The sequence below is a fragment of the Pseudopipra pipra genome, chromosome 19 (genome assembly GCF_036250125.1).
Source record: "Pseudopipra pipra isolate bDixPip1 chromosome 19, bDixPip1.hap1, whole genome shotgun sequence".
Classification (NCBI taxonomy): domain Eukaryota; kingdom Metazoa; phylum Chordata; class Aves; order Passeriformes; family Pipridae; genus Pseudopipra; species Pseudopipra pipra.
Window position 1 is genome coordinate 12690167 of NC_087567.1, and position 13768 is coordinate 12703934.

At 42.7% G+C, this 13768-nt stretch overlaps 1 protein-coding gene across 1 annotated transcript in view; it reads right to left on the bottom strand.

The window, feature by feature from the left end:
• Nucleotides 1–503: 503 nt before the first annotated feature.
• Nucleotides 504–13768, bottom strand: part of FASN (fatty acid synthase) — a 43515-nt gene continuing 30250 nt past the window's right edge. The window contains exons 30-43 of the mRNA XM_064676337.1: nt 13304–13423; nt 13030–13152; nt 12033–12256; nt 11556–11757; nt 8929–9080; nt 8347–8438; nt 8050–8201; nt 7519–7761; nt 5848–6041; nt 5105–5327; nt 4476–4696; nt 3841–3939; nt 3393–3644; nt 504–2286 (exon numbers count right to left, since the gene is read on the bottom strand). Coding sequence (XP_064532407.1) covers nt 2149–2286; nt 3393–3644; nt 3841–3939; nt 4476–4696; nt 5105–5327; nt 5848–6041; nt 7519–7761; nt 8050–8201; nt 8347–8438; nt 8929–9080; nt 11556–11757; nt 12033–12256; nt 13030–13152; nt 13304–13423 — 2435 coding nt within the window. The 3' untranslated portion in view covers nt 504–2148. The remainder of the gene's footprint in view (nt 2287–3392; nt 3645–3840; nt 3940–4475; nt 4697–5104; nt 5328–5847; nt 6042–7518; nt 7762–8049; nt 8202–8346; nt 8439–8928; nt 9081–11555; nt 11758–12032; nt 12257–13029; nt 13153–13303; nt 13424–13768) is intronic.

Sequence of the window (13768 nt, forward strand, 5' to 3'; positions counted from 1 at the left end):
CTAAAACTTCACAGCATTTATACCCATTGCCTGTCTAACCTTCTCACTGACCCTGAGATAGATGCTGTTGTCCCATTTTACAGATCAGGAAACTGAGGCAGGAGCATTTATGGCTTGTCCAATACCACAAGAGCCCGAATTAGAGGCTGAGAGTTTTCACTTCAATATTGTGGTTGTATATTGATTGTATCTAAGGTACCAAAATCATGGCAACAAGAAGCCATGCTCCAGTATACTAAGTCTTTATTATTATTATTTCTCTAGACTCCAAATCAGATATGCCAACAGCAGTTTTTGCTTGATACCAAGAAATGAGAGATTCCAGGTGAAACACGAAATTAAGAAATGGTGGTAGAAAATAAGACAAAAAGCCAACTAGTGATCAATTCTGTTTAATACTAGGAAAGCCAAAGAGAAAAAGACACTCTTCAGACCCAAAAGTATTAATTAAAAGAAAAAAAAAAACAAACCAAGAAAAAAAAACCCAAGACATTTCAAAATGGTTTAAGCTGACATTATGTTGTTTTATTTCAGATTTCACAAAAGAAATACTTTATAAAACTAAAACCAGTTAACCCAGCCACTATCAACAGAGGGTGGTATAAGCAAAAGACACTAGGTCAGAACCTGCAGTGAAGAGCCATCTGTTCCTGTCACTGGAACGCTCCTGTACTACCAAGATGCTTCACTGGGGGATGAAGATAGAGCAAACTGGGGTTTTACAGCAGTTCTGAGAGGCACAATAGCTCCTCCTAGTTGGTGCTTTGTTGCTATCCAGGTCTCCTCTGTATCATAAGTGTAGCAAGGATTTACTGATTTTGGAAAGGACAGATGCAGCATAGCAAAGGCAAGAAATTTTTCAATTGAATTTTACGCAAGTTTCCTTTAAAAAGGTACTATGTTTTAAAATCATACCATCAAACTCATTACTTGGCTAACTTATGTGGGATCTCCAGTCTCATTACTGAAAGGAAAATGAATACACGAGGCATAAGCAAGTCCTGTGCTAAATAAAATATACAGAGGCTTCTTAGATACTTGTATGTTTGCCTGAGCTTTGGTTATATGAGAGCAGGGGTGGGAGGATTAATTCAGTTGTTAAGGAATTCTATTCCCTGCCCCCACATTCCAAATGTTTGGTTGGGTGGCAAGACTGGAGGTGGGAGGGAATAAGGTAGAGCAATAATCTTAATGCTTTACTAAGGTTCTGATACAGGAGGGCACAGAACCTTGCACAAATACAAACAAAGTACCGGCCTAGAAACACCTTTGCCCAAGTTAAGGCTGTTCAATACAGGGGCATCTGTCAAACCATCCACCCTATCCCCCCAGGCCCCTCTCTCCTAAGAAGAGTGGATGATGGCAAGAATCTTTCTTTCTACCTTTTCCTTTCCAAATAGGGCAGGGCAGTGGGAGATAAAAGAACAAACCAAACAAGAAACCAGACTATTCCAAAGATGCACTTTTGTTTAACAAATGGGCAAGTTTCCCTTGTAGGATAAATCTTCCCCTCCAAAAAGGAATGTTTCTTTTCTCCTATAACCCATGATAAATTAAAACCAAGTAAGAAATCTCTGGTTTGACACAATAAATACTTAGAATATAGCAAATTAAAAAATATAGTTACAAAACCCTCAGTGGAATTCTCTTTCTGACCTAAACTGCAGACAGATTCTTCACAGACAACAAGTATCTCCAAAATCAGCTGCAGCTCCACTCTTCTCTCTGCTCACTAGGCTTGGTCAACAAGTGCTATCACATACCCTTTGGAATACTGTTAAGACAAAAACAATATAGAGCACAAGAAATCTACTCCTAGATTTGTTTTTCATACTGCCAAGGGTGTAGGAAGCAACTATCGGGGGGAACCCTCATAGCAGTGCACAGTGACAGAGTCACAGCACTACAGTAACACGGACAGGGTTACTAGGGGGAAAAACAGCACAGGAAAGGAAAGAGATAGAACCCATAAAAGTTGGGAAAAGATAAGCAAGAAAGAGAGAAAAAAAGACCAGTCCAGTACAGCTGGACTTCCCAGTTCTGGCAGCAGAGCAGATGAGATGTTGAACAATAGGAAGAGTTCCTTGGGGTCTGTCATAACTAGGAATGTCGTTGGCATTTTCTTCACTGACAGTGAGTAAGCAGAAGTTAACCCTCCCTGACACTGACACGTGGCTCTGCCAGTGAGCTGTGGATGATCCCAATAATCGATTCAACACCAACTCCCTCCAGCAAGGTGCGGTGATCCCCTTCAACAACGTGGACAGATACTTTCCCATCACATACCTGCAGAGACACAAAAAAACCCCAACTTTTCATTCACAATTTACAACCAGTTGGTCATCTAGCTGGTTTGGGTTTGTCAGTCTTTTAAGTTACTCATAGTTTACACCACTGTCTCTACTAAATTCAGTTAAAAACAGCACCAGTTTTACCCCGACACATTTTCACAGCTTGGCTGCAGGGCACTGTTTGGAAACGGTGTTTTAAAGCACAGTAGTGTGACAGCCTGGCAGGCAGTCCACTCAAATATAATCTGGGCAGGAAGTTAGCCAACCTGGTACCAAAAGAATAATTTACCTACAATATCAAAGAATGATGATAAAGTAGCTACTTCCAAGCCCTTAAGAAAACCAAATAAACACCCCCTTTCCCCACTATCTTTCTCCCACCACCACAAGTCTTTCTTTAAGGTCATTATGTAACCTTAAGAACATGTAAATTAGCCTGGAATCAATAATGACTAAGTTAGAAGTCTGAAAAGATAGGTGATGCCAGAAACAGGGAGAGAATTCTGAAAATCACTTCCTTTTCCCTGGCATTTGCACCATAAGACACTTAACCCTTCTATGTGAGCAGGTGCTATAGGATAGTGACCTTACCTGGACTACAGGCCACAACCCTACTTTTTTTAGGCCCACAAGAAACCCACTGCTAACTACTAAGTTCTAAGTGGTCCAGAAAAGGTAACTGAGAAAAAGCCGCCTTTACTGTCAGAAGGCTGACACTTGCTCTTTAGGAGGCTTCCCCCATTCAGTGGACAAACTTTAGGATCTATAGTGAAAGAAGACTAAAAGTTACTCTCTTTTAACATCTTTATCATCCAAAGTAATTCTAGAGGGCTGCAAGAATCAGCTGTAGAAAACATCATCCACTATAGAAGCTTGACCTTCTGGCCCTCATTACCCACAGAAAATGCCTGGAACCAATCAATGCATTTGCTTTTTGGGACTTCTAATTCTTGTTAGAGCACAATAGCTGCAGAGCGATAATTTCTTTCAGGTTGGTTTTGTCCATTTTTCCTCAGTAAGGATGATGATTTTCCATGCTTTTCTTTGGATCCCCCAAATATCAGGAGAAACTCAACAGTCACCAGTGGACCTGAGACTGACCTCTGAGAGTTTGTAGTCTCTTCCCAAACCTTCCTCATATTCATTGTGAGACTTTGCCCGCATCAGTGTCACATTCCCATGATACTTGGAGTCTGGTATATACTTGTCAGCAGCCTTCAGTTTATGGTAAAATGAAGTAGCAGCAAAGCTGAGTGCTTCACGATTGATGTTTGTATGAATTTCAGTTATCAGGTCTACAGCAGCATTCACACGAGCCTCCAGATCTTTCAGGGGCAGAAGAACCTCCAGCAGCTGGAAATATTAACATTTTTTTTACATTAGTCTCGATAGCTCAGAATCCATCTCCCTTAGGCAACAAACCACACCTCTCTTGTGCAATATTAAGAAATATATGTATCTACTTTTTTATATATATATTTATACACACACACTTTTTAAGATAGACATGTATATGCACACACACATATAAAAAAATAAGAAAGATTACCTTATTGTATTCAGTGCCTGTAAATTGCTGAACAAAGGCACATAATGCTTCAGTCTCCAATGCAGCCTCATTTCCTTGGGTCAGTTTGGCTCTGTAGCTCTGGAAAAGAGAAGAACACAATATGAACGTGAAAGGATGTGCCCGATCCTGAAAGTCAGAATAAAAACAATTAAGAACAAAGGGTATGAACTGGGGAAAAAAGGGAGGGGGGAGTCCCTTGAGGAGAGATTAGGAAGCAAATCCAGGGGTGGCAATTGCCAAGAGCCAAGTATTCTCTAGAAAGTACAATGCAAATGGAAAGGAAGCCTTAAGCAAGGTTTCCTAGCACCACTACACGAGGATCTTGACTTGCAGACACCAGGATCTTCCAGAAGACATACTAATATTATGATTTATCACAGCAAGAGCAACACTTGTGCCTGAGCTCTTGCCAATTAATGAAGACGACCTGTTATACACTTCTACCCTTCAGCCATCTCTAAAGCATCCACTGTCTACAACTGTCTCCCAACTTCCCTGTCAAGAAGGCTGTCAGCTTTTCAGATTGCTCATATGTAGAATACTAAGCTCCAAGAACGTGAGCCCTGATGAGAGAGGATGGTCCCCAGGCGGAAGATTTTCTTTGTGTCCCTTACCTGAGTATATGCTGCCACAAAGGAATGAGACCCATCAAAGAGGAATAAACTGTTGAGTGCATGGGAAGCATTTTGTTGTGCTTGCAGCTGGGAGCACATTTCAAAGGCTACACAGGCACCGAAGGAGTATCCAGCGATGCGGTAAGGCCCTTCAGGCTGGATCTGCTTCATGCAGTCAATGTAATAGGCTGCCAGGCTCTGGATGCTGTCCAAGGGAGCAGCTAGAACACGGAAGCGAGTTAGAAACAGACTCTGGTGAAAAGACACTGGCAGAGACAAATATGTTTTCGCGCACTCAGAAACAACCCTGTTGGAAACATTCAGGTTATTGTGCAGGTAAATTACTAAATTATGGTTAAAAACTTGCGTTTTGAAAAACCAGTAGTAATACTCCTGCTTTCCGAGGACAGGTGGAATAGTATGCCTCTTTTTTCCCCATACATAAGCTCTTCAATCTAACCTATTATTCCTCATGATACTTGGGGATGTTTGACATGACCCTATGCAGACTAATAGGCCCTGATACTTGTCCATGAGAGTTTAATAGTCTAGAAACAAAGCACTCTCTGTAAAGCAACTACAGTTCAGAATGTTATGTTTGCATTCAAAGTGCTGAAGAACTGAGATACCTTTTGTACACTGGAGCCCATAGCAGGGCATGTGAAGTCTGGAGGCGAGAGTGTAGAAAACTGCAATGGATCCTTCAATGGGGTGAACAAGGAAAAGAGGGCGCTCTGTGCTCTGAACATCATTGAGACGGGTGATTGTTGGCCCTTCTGGGTTCACTAACAAGTTGTTCAAATCTAGTTTTGGAGGTTCGCCCAGGCCTGTCTTCGTCAGTGGGGACTTCAGCTCTTTGAAGGAAAGCACACCAAACACAATTAGCTTCAGGATCAGTCTTGGTCATGTAGCCACAGTCCTAAAGGAGAACCTCAGGGCTGCTCTAGATTAGCCCATTGGCTCAGCACATCATCAGACACAGACATAAGGATCTTCCTATTGTCAGTTTCTCTGCAGCAAGGGCACATGCTTTTAGCTTACTATAAGCATGACATTACATTGTTTATTCCCCAGAGAAGTAAAAGGTCTCAAATTGCATCGGGCACACAGCCACATAAGAGAACTCATGCATGCAGATGCTAGCCAGGCAAGAAAGCAGCTTTCACACTTGCTCTTACACCCTTCCCCCAGGAATGATGGGCCTGACCCAGTGGTCAATACACTCCTGTGACATGTCTGTCACTTAAAAGCTGTTCAGCTATAACCTTATTTCATTATCCAACTGAGGTTTATGTCACTTAGACTGAAAGCAAGGGATTGCAAGCTTAATTATTTGGACTCAGGTGACTGGTAGCAACCCTAATCCAGACACTGTACCCTCTGCTGTCCTGGACTTGGAAGAAAGTTCACGCAGTTTGTTGATTGTAAGGAGTCGAATTTCTCTCATGGTCATAACGATGTCATAGTCTCTCTCCAGTGTCTGGCGCACCTCCACTCCCATCAAGGAATCCAAGCCCAAGTCAGCCAAGGAACTGTCAGCATTCAGACTACTCACATCACGGACACCTGAGAACAAAACAGCACACTAGCAGTTTCTTTTCAGCTCTAGGCCTCTCTAGCAGCCTTCTTCAGTTCCTTTTTTCTCCTAAAATCTCAATAAAGTGCAGCTACAGAGAATTACCTTTCAGGATCATCTAATACTTTCACAAGTTACCTCTTCTAGAACCCACATCTTGTCATATGGGATCTAGTCTTTAGAGAACACATTAAATGTGCTCAGATTTATGACAGGGGATACATCAGTCCCAGATGAATAGCTGTGAACATTTTCACATCAGCTCTAGACCGAGTCCTGAGCAGTCAGTCAGCTAGACAAATTTCACATACTGGGGGCTCTAACTGAAACTGCAGTCCTAAACTTAATGCAACTAATCCTGATCTACAACATGAGATGAAAGTTATCAGTGTCAATGATGGGTGATTGCAACACAATGTCTTTCACACTGGAGGAGGATATGATTCCTCTAGCCTGTAAAAGGCCTCTCATAATAACACATACAGGCCTTACCTGTAAAAAGCCTCTTAAAATAACACCTGCATCTACAGCTCTTTGCCCTATCCTCTCCCTTGTGCTGCCCCATGATGCTACCCTTCCCACCATCAGGTCTCATTACTAGCTTCTCCCTTTGTTGTCTTCACACTTCCTCCTTCCAAACTAACCCTACAGCTGGTTATAAAAGCCATGTCTGCTCTCAGAGGCCAGATGTGCTGTCAGTGAACTGCACACAATTCTTTAAATACCACTCAAGGGACTGTCTTTCATTTATCAGTACCTCTTTTGGTAGAAAACAAAGGATCAATACACACTTCTGTCTGCAAAAGAGATAACTGAAGTGGGACATAGTAGACAGAGTTGACAGAGATTATTCCCTTTCAACATAAAAATAGGGGACACAATGGTAAAAGGAAGCAAGTTCAATACAGACAGGACGTGGCACCTGTAACACATATTTAAGCTGTGGTTACTAGATGTTCACATGGGATGACAGACAGCTGGTTAGTGAATACACTACCAGTTAGCCACTTAGTACAGAAAAGCTACTTTTTGCAGCATGGGGACATTCCAAGGTGAATGTTTGAAAGCTGGAATAGTACTCAGAAAGTAAGTAATATATTTCCCCTATTATATACTGTCCCAGAATTTTGCTTCTGGGGGCTGTTCCTGTTGATTCTCCATTGGAGAGAAGTACCAGTCCACTTTAAATAAAACTCAAGACACTGGAGTATATGTGTGTGCATATGTAAACACAGTAAGGGAGTAAAGCCCATACAAGAAACCAAGTGATTACTGGAGAGAAGGAGCACTGTAAATGAAAAAAAAAAAAAAAGGCAAACAGTCTCACAAGTCTCACAAGAACAGCATACCCACACCACAGGAAATCAGGAGGAGATGCTGAACACAGCACCTACAGCAGCACCACTGCTTTCCAAAAGCAATGAGATGGTAGACACTGCTCAGCAGTGCTTGAGTGAGACCACTTACCCAGGATGTGAGCAACAGCTTCTACAAGATCCCGTTGACTGCCTCCTTCAGCTTTCACAGAGACCTTCTCTGCTAGGACAAAACTGGACATGACAGGATGAGGTTGATTCAGGAAGATATCGAGCACCTCCAGGCATGAGCTGATTTGCTGGGGAATCGTTCCCCCCACCACAATGTCTTTGTTTCCCATTGTCTTCAGCAAGATACCCACATCACCAATGGCTCCCCACTGGATTGCCAGGCCTGGAGGAGAAATCAGAACAAAGAACACACTAAGCCTTCTAACTAAAGCACGTGGCAGCAACAAAACGGAGTTAAAAACCAGCTAAGCTAAGGCCTGCATTTCCTTTGTGCTGTTAAATGGTCAGTGTTCATTCACATATGAATGATTCAGGATAACAGCTGGGAGGGGAAAACAGCCTTCAACATTCATTATCACTCCAGGTAAGTGCACAAGTCTCTGGTGAGCTGGTTCTCATCTGGATGTTTGGTGAGAGAGATTATTCTGCGCAATGAGTAAAGTCATCTTACCTGGGAGTCCATCATGATGTCGCTGCTCACAGATACGCTCCATGGTAGAATTGGCAAAGCCATAATTACTTTGCCCAGCATTACCTCTTCCACAGCTTACAGAGGAGAACACAACAAAATAGTCCAGATCTGGACACTTCTTACGAGTCACCCTGGGAGCAGAGCAGGAGAGAGAAACCTCATCAGAAAAACTTGCTATGTTACCAAGGAAGGCTAGTGCAAGACTAAAACGACTAAGTTTGATCACTTCTGTGACCACAAAAGCAGTTATTATTTGTCCCTTCTACAGACACTTACCAATCCAAATGAAGGGTGCCTGAATACTTGGGCTTGTTGACCTCCCAGAATAATTCAGGGGTTTGATTTTCAATCATGCCATCTCTAAGGACCTATGGGGGGGTGGGAGGAGGGATTAAAAAAAGAAGGTGCAGGTTCAGTATCTCCAGTTTCTCTGTTTAAATATGGCACAAGGCTTCAGATATGAGAGGATATCTCTATACAATGTATTTTTGTAACTTTGCAGTACAGACATATCCTGAAAATCCCAAAATATGACACCATGGCTTTTGCTAAGTCTGGTTTTTTTCAGTATTTTTTCAGTATTGCCACAGCAACAATTTTGGCAAGTTCTAAATGGGATTTTTCCTGTCCCCAGAGATCTTGGACAACATTTGTTTTATCACAGAACTGAACTTGCTGGCCAAATACTGTTGCTTCTCAGGTCAAGGGGCCAGAACCAGAAGCCTTTAGTCACCAGGTAAAACCAAAGCATAGTGTCCTTTGAAACACAGAGAACTAAAACTGTATGAAGCCTGATTGCCTTCAGTAAAAAAGTCACTTGAATGGGTACTGCCTCTTACAAGCATTTTTCTTACTTACCACAGCCAAATTAAAGATGCCTCCAACTGGTCCAAGCTGCAAAGCTTCTTCTATCAATAGCTGTGTTCCTTCCAGTGTTCCAATATCACTGGCAGATACTAACACTTGGATTCCCAGTGCCTTCCACTCTTTAACACGTTTAGCCTGGTAGCCTACAAAAAATAAAGGCAGACAGTGCCTGAGATGAAGCATTCAAACCACAAGGCTTTGGTTAACTTGCTCCTTATTTTCTGACTAGATAAGGACTGAATAGCTAAATAATTCCTGATTCAGCTACAAGAGAAAAATTGGCCAAAACTTAAAACAGTAGCTAGAAATCACTTGAATTTCAGAAATATTCTAAATAAATCAAGTGGAGAACAGAATCGGGAGAACCTCTCTCAATGATTTTTGAGCAGACTTGGAAATGTGGAGAGGTCCCAGCTGACTGGAAGCTGGCGAACGTTGTCCTGATTTTCAAGAAGGGCAAGAAGGAGGACCCCAAAACTACAGGCCTGCCAATCTCACTTCAGTGCCAGGTAAAGTTGTGGAGAAGATTATTCTGGGAGGTATTGAAAAATACCAGAAAGACAAGGCAGTCGTTGGTCACAGCCAGCACGGTTTCACGAGAGGAAAAGCCCTGCTTATCCAACCTGATTTCCTTTTATGACAAGGTAACCCACCTGGTTGATCAAGGGAAGCCAGTTGATGTAATCTTTTTGGATTTCAGTAAAGCTTTCAATACTGTCTCTCAGTGTATCCTTCTGGACAAACTGTCCAGCCCAGAGCTGGATAAACACATCATGTGGTGGGCGAGCAAGTAGCCCTTGGATCGAGCACAGAGAATGACAGTGAATGAGGTAACCCTAACCTGTCACTAGTGGGATTCCACAGGGCTCTGTCTTGGGCCCTGTGCTCTTCAACATCTTTATAAATGACTTGGACATGCGGACTAGAAGAGATACCAAGAAAGTCTGCAGATGACGCAAAACTGGGAGGAGCTGCTGACTCCCTCAAAGGCAGGGAGGCCCTGCAGAGAGACCTTGACAGATCAGATGGCTGGGAATCACCAACTGTATGAAGTTCAACAAGGGAAAGTGCAAGATTCTGCCCCTAGACGGGGCAACCCTGTGTGTACATACAGACTGGGGAATGAGATGCCGGAAAGCAGTGCCAGGAAGGGGCCCTGGGGGTGCTGGTGGGTGGCCAATTGGCCATGAGACAGCAGTGCCCTGGCAGCCAGGAGGGCCAACCATGTCCTGGGGGGCATCAGGCCCAGCATCGTCAGCTGGGCCATGGAGGGAATTGTCCCGCTCTGCTCTGCCCTGGGGCGGCCTCGCCTGCAATATTGTGGCAGTTTTGGGCACTGCGATGTAAGGAAGACATGAAGCCATTGGAGAGTGTCCAAAGGAGGGCAACAAAGACGGGGAAGGGCCTTGAGGGGAAGCCGTATGAGGAGCGGCTGAGGGCACTTGGTGTGTTCGGCTGGAGGAGACTGAGGGGAGATCTCATTGCAGTTACAACTTCCTTGGGAGAGGAAGAGGAGGGGCAGGCACTGATCTCCTCTGTTTTGACTGGTGACAGGACCTGAGGGAATGGCCTGAAGTTGTGTCAGGAGAGTTTAGGTTGGATATTAGAAAGAGGTTCTTCACCGAGAGGGTGGCTGGATGCTGGAATAGGCTCCCCAGGCAAGTGGTCACAGCACCAAGGCTGACAGAGTTTAAGAAGCATTTGGACGATACTCTCAGGCACATGGTGTGACTCTTGGGAATGGATGCAGCACTAGGAGTAGGACTCGATGATCCTTGTGGGTCCCTTCCAACTAGGCATATTCTGTGATTCTGTGATAAGGTTGGGGGGGAGAAGGAAGAAGAAGTACAACCGTGAAGGGAAATGAACAAGAATTCGGGTACTGGGACAGGAAAGAATGGCTAGATTAGAGCAAGGCAACAGATTATAGAGCATAGCCTGAAGTTGAGAAATATTTGATCTATGTGTTTGCGCAAGTTGTGCAATTGTGAGCTTGCCAAAAGAAAGAAGAAACCTGTAGAGACAGAGATTGTATGAGGAAATACTGAAGACTATCACCGATAAGAAATCTCAACACTGCAACTGTAATCAAACTAACACCTTAAAACTGAGTAAAAACACTTACAGATGTTATCAGAGAGTAGGGTCCATCTTTACAGATGTGCTATCTAAGGAGTAAGAGCAAGCATCCACACATGTAATCTGAGAGACAGAGTATTTTTAACAAGGAGTTTATAGGCCCCTCCTTGTGGCATGTGATCCAACATGCTACAGCCACTGGACAAGTCACTGAGGTAGCCAAATGCAGACTTTGCAGAGGGGGCAAAAAGTAAGGCTGCAGAAAAATTGTGTGAGGGAGAAAACGGGTTGATAGAATTAGGAAGCATAAAAAGGGGAAAGTAGTAGTTGGAAAAAAGGTCAAGTTAAAAGATACTTCCTCCTTTAGAATAAAGGGGACAATAGTTTGTTTAAAGTGAGATAATACACAGAGGAAAGGGAAGAAAAGAGATCAAGACATTATTATTTGCCAACAGAAGGCTTAAAAATGGAGAGAAACTACAAACTGAGGTCTGTTGAAAGGCAGTCAGTTTCCCTGTTCCCTTACAATTTTTGCTTACCAGTTCGTATGCCAGAACGAGATGTCAGTATGAGCTTCTGTGCTCCTCTCTCAACCAGCCACTGTGCCAACTCAAGCCCAAATCCTCCTAAGCCCCCTGTGATGATGTAAGACTTGGTGGGTGGACAGGAGGTACGAGAGATTGCAGAGATTTTCACTGGTTCAGACTTTCTTAAAGCATATTTCTTTTCCTCTTCTTGGACCTTCCCCCAAACAAACAAACAAACAAAACAGTTGTTACAATCAGATACACAATACATTTATCTTTCCATGCTATGCTCCTTCAGTCAATGGGAATGAACCTTGTAGAATCAACATAGAGACTTGACAGCTACATTTGTTACAGTGTCAGCAGTAAAAACTGACCCTGTGCTGTCCTAGTTATACAATTTCAACTCAAAATGGATCAAAATATCCAATACAGTCACCTACAGAGGATGCCAGATGCATCAGAGAATCAAAGTCATTATCTCATTACCTTGATCATAACTTTGCCAATATGTTTTCCTTGTGCCATGAACCTGAAGGCAGATTCTACATCTTCTTTGTTGAAGACTGTGCTCTTCAGGGGCTTTACTACACCGTCTTTTATGCCTTTCTTCAACAGCTCTGATACTATTTCCCACTCTTGGTTTCCCTCATCAAATATTGAATCTAATAGGATCCCATGAAATGCCACATTCTTGAGGAAGAGAGCCATTCCTAGAAAAAGCAACTTGGTTATGACCTGATGCTGCTGACATTTCAAAACAACCTATCTTCTGCTTCAGAAACATTTCTGTGTAGGTCACAGAAGTAAAGCACTCAGATGCTTGAATTCTACATTTTCCAAACTCATTCTTGCATATACTCTCCAAACGCTATATTCATTAGGTTGTTCTCTTATAAGCAGACCAGTTTAACAGAAATTCCACTCACAAAAACTGTGGTTAGTCTCATATTAAAAAGGACATTTTTTTGTCCAGTGACAGCTGAGTTAGAGTCACAGAGGAGCTAGAATCCTAATGCATCCTGAAAGAATCTCCACAAGAGACTCTTTCTCATAGCAAGGTTTTCCAAGAAGATGATTTTGAAATTTAATTAGAATAAGAAAGCAGACTGTCAACACTTGCTATATGCAATCATTCTAAGACAGGAGAACATTCTTGTAATTTTTCACTAACACATCACATCACATTATAACATTCAAAAATTTGTTTCCCAACCAAGAGAAATCAGGTTAATCTTGCCCCTGTGCCTTAAAAAACTGCCTTGAGGGACAACAGGCCTTGCAGAGGGGTTGGACAGACTGGAACATTGGGCAATCATCAATTATATAAAATTTAACAAATGCCAGATTGTGCACCTGAGACCAAGTAATGTCAGACACAGGTACAAACTGGGATTGGCTGGAGACCAGCCCTGCAGGAAGGGATCTGGGGGTGCTGGTGAGTAGCTAAAACCTAATGAAATGTATTTCCTGGTGCCCATCTTACCAAGCTGACTGTTGTTAGACAGATCAAATTTGCCTATTTCCAAGAAGCGCCCATGTCGAGCAAGACAACGCAAACTGGCCTGCAGCTTCTCTTCTGCCAAGGAATTTAACACAAGATTGACACCTGCAACGAAAGGAGAAGCAACTACTTAATAAACTCAACTCTGCCAAGAGCCTAACCCTGTCTTCTAGTGACTCATATTGTCTTTAGAAGGTCCAACTGCATAATGTGGCACGACTAACAAAAAAAAGGAAAAATATTTCTTGAACTTCACCTTTTCCATTGGTAACTCGCAGTACATGTTGCTCAAAGGTAGTATCTCTGGAGCTGGCAAAGCTATTAGCATCCAGCTGTGGGAATCTTGCTTGGAGATACTCACGTTTCTCAGCAGAGCCTGGAAGTAGAAAATAGGTTGAAAGATGTCAGTACTCTTACACTAATTTCTTTTTTTATGATGAAACAGCCCATTTTCCTCTGCACATCTTTTCCCAAAGGACTGTAACCGTGAGCAGCCATCAATCACTTGTTTCAAAGCTCTGAGTCTCTCAAGATGTCAAACCTTAAGACAAAGGCTGTCTGGTTGGTACTGCTCATTTATAAGGTAGAGCAAGGACCAGAAAAAGACCAAAACCTTTCAATGCATAGGCATTGGATTCTTATTACCAAATCAAAAGGAACAAGCCTTGATCTTTTTCCGTACTTTTGATTATATAGCGTGCAGGGGTAAATAAATTTGACT